Raw genomic sequence first — 8,631 nt, forward strand, 5'->3', positions numbered from 1 at the left:
TGAGAAGTCTAAAATTCCTGCCAGTCTAAGGATGTGAAAAAGTGTTGGAAGGCAACTTTTAGCAGAACTCAGTCCAGCCTTTGGCAAAGTATCCCAATGAATTGTATGACATTTTCACAGGGATAATAATTTGTACACTTAGTGATTTATGGAGGGAACAGATACAACAGTATTAACTACAGGCAGTTGGGTAGGAGGAAATCATGCAGAACAATAGAGGTTTGTTTGCTGGATGTGACATGTCTGCAAAATGTGTAAGTTAACAGCAGTTACCAGGAACAAGTTGTGTGTACTGTATATATATATTATTCAATTTATGTAGCTGCTCATGTCATAATAATGACTTCCCAAATAAACTTGAAAAAAGCTTACAAGACTTCCTATCTATTCTGAACACCAATTACAGTCAACTGCACATCCATCCCTCTCCAACTGGGGATTATCCAAACTGACTTTTGAGCTCCTATAGGTTCCATAACAGACAGATGGCAAGCAAACCATGTGAGCTTCTCCTTTGTAATGCGAGGGCATAGATTGGTTCTACACTTCTTCCTGTACCACAGACATGTCAAACACAAGGCCCGGGGGCCGGATGCGGCCCGCAAAATGGTTTCATGTGGCCCACGAAGCCATCCTGGAAACAATGAGGGAACGGCCGCCGCTGCCTTGGTCCTGGCTCAGGCCGGCCAGGAGCCAATGTGCAATTTTGTGGTGGCCATCTATGCTGAAACGCATTCAGTCTTAGCTCCACAAGGCCGTCTAGAAACACCAAGGAACCAGCCCCTGCTGTGTCGGCCCCACCCCCTGGGTGCATGCTGGGGAGGTGTCATCCCTTTGTGAGGAATGAAGAAATGGACCATGCCTTGGCGCTTGCCCCGGTCCCACCCCTTTCTGCCAGAGACCCTCAGATCTGTCCCACTCCTGCCCAGGCCCCCACAGGCACCTTTGATGCGAACAATGTAGAGCTGGCCATGTCCACCCAGTAGATCACACCCACTCCATCCACACCCACCCAGTAGGCCGCACCCACCCTGGCCACACCCACCCGGCCCCCGAGGGCAACCACAATGCTGATGCGGCCCTCAATGAAATTGAGTTTGACACCCCTGCTGTACCATATTCTTTAGGTTCCTATGTGCTAACTTTGACAGGGTTTGTCCTCTCTTTTACAAATGCATAGATCTGCTACAAGTAGTCCTCAATTTACAATCGCAATTGGGCCGGAATTTCCATTGTAAGTCACTGCACTCATAAGTCCAGTCATTACATGACTGAATCTGCTTTTTTTGATGATTTTTACCATGGTTGTAAATGCCAATCCAGTGTCACCAGTGGCATTTAGTGATGGAAACTGGCAAAAAAAAAATAATCACAAATGATTATCATGTGGCTGCAGGATGCTGCAACTGATCATAAATAGGAGTCCATTACCAAGTGCCCAAATTGTGATCATGTGATTGTGGGGGTGGGGTGTCCGACATAAGTTCAAATTTAGGTATAAATGACTTTTCCGGAGGCTGTCGTTAATTCAAGCTATCATAAAGCAAACAGTTGTAAGCAGTGGTGGGATTCAAATATGTGAACAACCAGTTCTCTGTGTGGATGCTGCTTCTGGAAGTCCGTTCTGGGCCTGGTCAACAAAAAATTAACTACCAGTTCTGTTGAAGTGGTGCAAACTGGCTGAATCCCACCACTGGTTGTAAGTTGTGTCTTTCCATTTCATGTTATCTCGTTGATCTTAAAAAGCACCTAAGGTTGCAAGTGTGCACAGTAATTAAGCACTACAGATGATAAAGCTCAAAGTTGAAAAATGGGGCATATTCATGCAGCCTTACCCCTGCCTCTCTTCAGCCCTTTCTTCCACAATATATTTCAGCTAAAAGCTCAGTGGAAAAGAGTAATTTTCACGGCCTTTCAAAACATTAGCAGAAGAACCATGTTAACCTTGAGAGGCAGTTGTGATGGAATTATCGGACCCGAGAATAAAAACTATGCTTCTAAAATACAGCAAAACAAGGACAGATGGACATTTTGTGATTTCAAATAAGCAACTAGCACTCTTCCCATTAAATCAAGATTGCTAGAAGGCAATAAAAGCATAGTCCTAATACAGTATACTCAGTAACTACACTTGTTATACAGTTTTCAAGATTCTACAATCTCACCCCTTTGCTGATTACAATAAACCTGCCTCCTCTGAATTCCTGAAAGTCCTACTTCCTCAATTGTGAGCTGCCATAAGGGGTTTGACACAGTGAATTTCTGAGTTACGAAGTATAAAACAAGAATGACTGTTTCTGATCACTTTCCCAGAACATCCTGAGAGGAACCATTCCCAGCCTAAGCAAAACAGGTGGGCAGATTCTATCTGAAGTTCTGGAAGCAGAACTTTTTGGAGTACAATTTTTGAATTTAAACCAAAACTTATTTTATGTTTCGTATATGTTCTTTCTCCAGATATAAAGAGCAAATGAAAAACTTCATTGGTATAGAATATCTCAGGTGTAAGCTAGTATACAATATCTTTATAGAATGCAATAAAATTCTATTTTCATGTAAATAAGTATTCAAGTATGCCATCTTCCATAACCCTTTCCATTATCCTCCATGTCTCCAAAAAGAAAAGGCTTGGTTCTTCATCTTTGCCACACAATCACTTCCCTATTTACATTCTTGCTTAGGAGTACTTCCAGTCAGTGGACTAGAATAACCAGTTACATTTCCAAAATGTAAACAAAAAAAAAACAACCTGGTAAGAACCATTAGAAAGAACTTGTTGCATAGGAGTGAACACATTTTCGATTCATTATGTTCAAAAAATGATTAACTTTCATAAATATCTGTGGAGTGGGATAAACCTATTTCTTTACAGACACATAGAAAAATAATTTCATTACTATTTTTGTTTTCCGGACGGAATAATCCTCCATTCAAAAAGTTCCCCTGAACAAAAAAAATTAAGACATTATCACCATATATGTCAATACCAATGATATACAGATCGCTACCTCACTCCACATCATATCTGACTTTTTGATCAAAACTTTGGAAAAAGACTTTTGTACTATGGGCAGTGAGAGAAAATGGTGTATGTGTGTGTGTGTGTGTGCGTGTGCATGAGTGCAAAGGCACTCATTAACAAATTTTTATTTTAGTGTGGCAAGCCTTTTTCTAAATACACAAGCCATCTTCAAGTAGAAATCTTGGTTTGTTTGCCCCATAGTGCTAAAATACAGGAGAAAGTATTCATTAATTCATTATGCTACTTTATCTTCTAGGATTCTTTTGATATTGTATTCAGGTAACAACATACAATGCAGGAAACATCACTGTTACTTTAACTGGGAATATATCATAAACTATTACTTACAATCTCAATGACTGGGTTCATATACAGTGGGGCAAAAAAATATTTAGTCAGCCACCAATTGTGCAAGTTCTCCCACTTTAAAAGATGAGAGAGGCCTGTAATTGTCATCATAGGTAGACTTCAACTGTGAAAGACAAAACGAGAAAACAAATCCAGACAATCACATTGTCTGATTTGGAAAGAATTTATTTGCAAATTATGGTGGAAAATAAGTATGTGGTCAATATCAAAAGTTCATCTCAATACTTAGTTATATATCCTTTGTTGGCAATGACAGAGGTCAAACGTTTTCTGTAAGTTTTCACAAGGTTGGCACACACTGTTGCTGGTATGTTGGCCCATTCCTCCATGCAGATCTCCTCTAGAGCAGTGATGTTTTGGGGCTATCGCTGAGCAACATGGACTTTCAACTCCCTCCAAAGGTTTTCTATGGGGTTGAGATCTGGAGACTGGCTAGGCCACTCCAGGACCTTGAAATGCTTCTTACGAAGCCACTCCTTCGTTGCCCGGGCAGTGTGTTTGGGATCACTGGCATGCTGAAAGACCCAGCCACGTTTCATCTTCAACGCCCTTGCTGATGGAAGGAGGTTTGCACTCAAAATCTCACGATACATGGCCCCATTCATTCTTTCCTGTGCACGGATCAGTCGTCCTGGTCCCTTTGCAGAGAAACAGCCCCAAAGCATAATGTTGCCACCCCCATGCTTCACAGTAGGTATGGTGTTCTTTCGATGCAACTCAGCATTCTCTCTCCTCCAAACACGATGAGTTGTGTTTCTACCAAACAGTTCTACTTTGGTTTCATCTGATCATAGGACATTCTCCCAATCCTCTTCTGGATCATCAAATGCTCTCTAGCAAACTTCAGACGGGCCCGGACATGTACTGGCTTAAGCAGGGGGGCACGTCTGGCACTGCAGGATCTGAGTCCCTGGCGGCGTAGTGTGTTACTGATGGTTGCCTTTGTTACGCTGGTCCCAGCTCTCTGCAGGTCATTCACTAGGCCCCCCTGGGGATTTTTGCTCACCGTTCTTGTGATCATGTTGACCCCACGGGATGAGATCTTGCATGGAGCCCCAGATCGAGGGAGATTATCAGTAGTCTTGTACGTCTTCCATTTTCTAATTATTGCTCCCACAGTTGATTTCTTCGCACCAAGCTGCTTGCCTATTGCAGATTCAGTCTTCCCACCCTGGTGCAGGTCTACAATTTTGTTTCTGGTGTCCTTTGACAGCTCTTTGGTCTTCACCATAGTGGAGTTTGGAGTGTGACTGTTTGAGGTTGTGGATAGGTGTCTTTTATATTAATAACAAGTTCAAACAGGTGCCATTAATACAGGAACGAGTGGGGGACAAAGGAGCCTCTTAAAGAAGAAGTTACAGGTCTGTGAGAGCCAGAAATCTTGCTTGTTTGTAGGTGACCAAATACTTATTTTCCACCATAATTTGCAAATAAATTCTTTCCAAATCAGACAATGTGATTGTCTGGATTTGTTTTCTCATTTTGTCTCTCATGGTTGAGGTCTACCTATGACGACAATTACAGGCCTCTCTCATCTTTTTAAGTGGGAGAACTTGCACAATTGGTGGCTGACTAAATACTTTTTTGCCCCACTGTAATATTCAAAAATAAAAGCAATCACTTTATGACTTGTGTGAACCTTTTCCACAAAGGCTGAAGGCTACTGTTATATTACCAATAAATTATAAGGTGTAGTAATATTTTAATGAAAAAACTTGTCTACTGTCATGTGCAACTGTTCACGCATGAAAATAAAAATGACTAGAGCCCACAGATATTTTGTTTTCTCTCTCTAAATTCATACTAATAACAATGGGCAGCGTATATCACACTGAGTAGTCAACACTTGAGACTTATTTACATTCTGGCATACTTCAAAGTTCATGTATCAAACTACTAACATAGAGGCAGAGGATAGGATGACTCTATCACATGCTTTCTTTGTGACAAGAAAGTTTGGCAGTATTCAATCATCTCATCCTGTCAAAAAAGTACTGAACTGAAAGTATGCCCTCATAGCAACTTGACATGTACTATTACCCCAGCACCACTAGCAGCAGCTCTACCCAACATTTGAGTGCATTATTGACTTTCAAAAAGGAAATATGCCCCATGTGTCATCTCTTTTATTATAGTTCTTTGCATCATTTTGTCAGTCAGCTCTTCTCTCAGGCTACTTTCTTGTTCCAACTATTTACTCCATTCTTTAAGGTAATCTATATTTTCTAACCTTTTTCAAGTATGTCCTTATCCCGTTGGCCCTTTATTATTCTTTATGCTATATTAGTTGAACCATGACTTCAAATTCAGAAGTCAACATTTTGTTTTGCCACAAAATAAAAGCATGTTGTACAGGAATTTGTTTTGGTAATTTGCTTGAATACTATTTTGTCCAAGGATTTAACCTGGACTGAAATTAGAAACAAGTCTTCAGTGCAACAGCCTGTGCCCCATTTCTCCTATATTTCCTACTATAGACAAGTTATTTGGTATGTGGGATTTCTCTATTTCTCAAATGTCAAAAATGAGCCCTTGCATAACCTTTGATTGACAACTTTATAAAGCCTCCTAATAATATAAACATTCATATGGAAGGGCTAAAGACATAGTTATAATTAATCTCTACCAGTGTTAAGAGAATATGGGGTAATAATGTCATGGGCATTTTGGTGAAAACATAGAACACTATATGGAAACTTCTACAACTTGCTGACCTGTAGCTAGCAAAAGGGATACTACTTAATGAATTCACATAAGATATGAATTCACATAAGAATGAATTCCCTACAATTTTCTGTTTTTATTTATTATACAGAATCATGAATTAATATACTGGCATAGTGTAGTGAGTCAAGCCAATGTTTTTAACTTCAGGAAGAACACAGAATAAAAAGAAGTACTGTATTGCCTGGAATATATAAGATGCAAACTTAACAATTCTAACTTATACAGAGTCCTGCAACATTACTCTTCTTTCAACTTAATGTAAAAGATCAATAAATAAATACAATTAATGAGCAGAAGAATACTGTATCTTTTATTAATAGTATAGTTTTCAATCTCATATTTAAAATGTACGAATCAGGAAATATGGAGCCATATTAATCTGCCTTCTACCATGTTTGCGATTTTGTTTTTATAGATACACTAACCCTATCAGAATTTTAACAGCAAAATCTTATAGGCCTCCAGGGGCCAAGGAAAATGTCCAAGAGTTTGAACCTGGCTGGCAGAATTATTGATACCTAACTTTCATGTCCAAGAATTGATATTTTCTCTCCTAAGAATAATTTAGGACTTCTTGTTGAAGTAAAGATTGTAATTCGCAAAGGAATGCAGCTTGTGGAACAAGTGTAAGCTTAAGAGTAAATTTTCTTTAAAGACAAATTTATTATGGCTTCTACAAACTAAAACCTGCTTCACAAAAATTTATGCAATATATCAGATTCTACATACATTTAGGGAACAGGACATATTGATGCTACAGAGTACGCGGGAGGTTGTGCTGCATTCTAGGGGCTTATCCCCGATTCAACATACTAGATGGACACAAAAGTACTGTGTCTTAGCTACTATGAGTACGGATCCTAAAAGCAGACGCCCATGAAGATGAGTTACTATAGTCCCAATGAAATAGCATGAGGCGTCAGCCTAGAGGTGGCTAACTTCTTTACAGAGCTTACATCACCTGTCCTTCCGGATCACAGCCCTGTCATACACGATTTTTATTTTTATTTTGGCACGCGTGCTTCCTTCAAAACCACTTGGGAAAAAGGGAACAGAGCGAGCGGGCCATTCGTGGCTTTTCTGAAACCCCACACACTTGCTGGAGCGGCCCCGGGATCCTCCCATTCGCTAGCCAGTGGGCTGTTTCCACTCACCCGGCTTCCCGCATTACGTTGCCGTCGCCGCAGTCGCAGGCCCCCCCTGCCTGGCTGCGGAACATGTTGTAGTCGTGTCCGGCGTGCTCGCCCTGGTGAAAACACTCGGCGCAGAGGCTCATGCAAGGCGAGATCCCACAAGTCCGGCAGCGGTAGGCCACGAAGTTGGCCGTCCACACCAGGCCGCAGAGCGTGGCCGGGTCATAGGCCCTGACAGCCTGTACGAAGCCGTCCCACGGCTCGCCGCCCGCCAGCAAAGAGCGGCACCACCCCAGCGCTTCGGACACCGCCTCGGTGTCGTCGCTGCCCGCCAGGGGACCCAAGACCCGCTCCAGGAGCGCCTGGAGTTCTCCGGCAGCCTCGCTCTCTTCGGCCGCGGCGGCGGCGGCGGCAGCTACGGCGGCGCTGAGGGCCGCTTTCAGGCGCGCCGCCGTAGCCCGCTTCTCCTGGGCGCCCCCTCCAGCCCCCGCACCCGCCATGAGGGCAGCCGAGGACGTCCGTCCACCAAGGCAGCCGCTATGAGCGGCGTAGCCCTCCGACTCTAGCTGCGCTTCTTCTCTCACCTGCCTCCCTCTCTCGCCTTTCCCCTCCCTTCCCTCCTAGCGGCGCCTCTCGCGATAGCCGGGAAAGTCAGCACCCCGGCCGCCTACAGTACTCTCTCCCCTCCACCTTCTGCCACAGCGCTGACCGCCCTTACTGCTTTGCCCTCTCCGAGAGCCTCCCGTCGTCTCCCTCCCACCCCCGCTCCGTGAAGAGACTCGCTGGTGGTGCCCGCGCTGATAAACGCTGCTCGTATATGCTCGGGACTGGACCTTCATCAGCTGGAAGAGCCGGTTGAAAAGGCGCTTTCTGCGAAAGGCCTCGGGGAAAACCAAGAGCTGCAATCCCCGCGTGCTTGCTCGGGAGCGAACTTGCCCCCGAGGAGACTTTAGTCCGCGTGGCAGGGGCCGCTGAGGTTGCCCCCCCCCATGCGCTTAGGACTTTAAGCGGCACTTTTCTCATGGTGCCAAGTTCTTCTTGCCCGCCTTCCTTTAATGAACTTAATCCGGTTAGGCGTTGATTATGGCTGGGTGAAACTTTAAGGAAGTAGGACCAAAAACTTATCAGGGATGAAGCAGGGCGCTTACCGGGTCTTCTTACATAGCAAGCTGTTGCTAAATAGTCTAATAGCAGGCACCCCAGAATAAGATCTTTCTGATCTGAAATGTTCTCCTAAATTTTCCCCGTGCCAAAGGAACAAGTGTCATCAATCTCTAGCGAAGGTGGAGAAAGCCGACTGTTACATACCCACAGAGCAAGACAAGCTTTACTTTATACTGTGCATAAATGCACAGGGGGGGGAAAACCAAAGAATGTGGA

General features: G+C 43.4%; 1 protein-coding gene across 5 annotated transcripts in view; it reads right to left on the reverse strand.

Annotated features, from left to right (window-relative positions):
- Window positions 1-8,503, reverse strand: part of UBR3 (ubiquitin protein ligase E3 component n-recognin 3) — a 97,259-nt gene extending 88,756 nt beyond the window's left edge. The window contains exon 1 of one of the 5 annotated variants that reach the window (XM_039365409.1): window positions 8,085-8,503. Coding sequence is in view for 4 of the 5 variants with exons in the window: in XM_039365406.1 (XP_039221340.1) it covers window positions 7,273-7,751 (479 nt within the window). In the remaining variant the exon portion in view is untranslated. Of the gene's footprint in view, window positions 1-7,272; window positions 7,926-8,084 lie in introns of those variants that run through there. The other 4 variants (XM_039365406.1, XM_039365405.1, XM_039365408.1 and 1 more) reach the window with 4 other exon arrangements.
- Between the last annotated feature and the right edge of the window lie 128 nt (window positions 8,504-8,631).

Source organism: Crotalus tigris, unplaced genomic scaffold (genome assembly GCF_016545835.1).
Source record: "Crotalus tigris isolate CLP2741 ecotype Arizona unplaced genomic scaffold, ASM1654583v1 scf7180000020074.1721668, whole genome shotgun sequence".
NCBI lineage: Eukaryota > Metazoa > Chordata > Lepidosauria > Squamata > Viperidae > Crotalus > Crotalus tigris.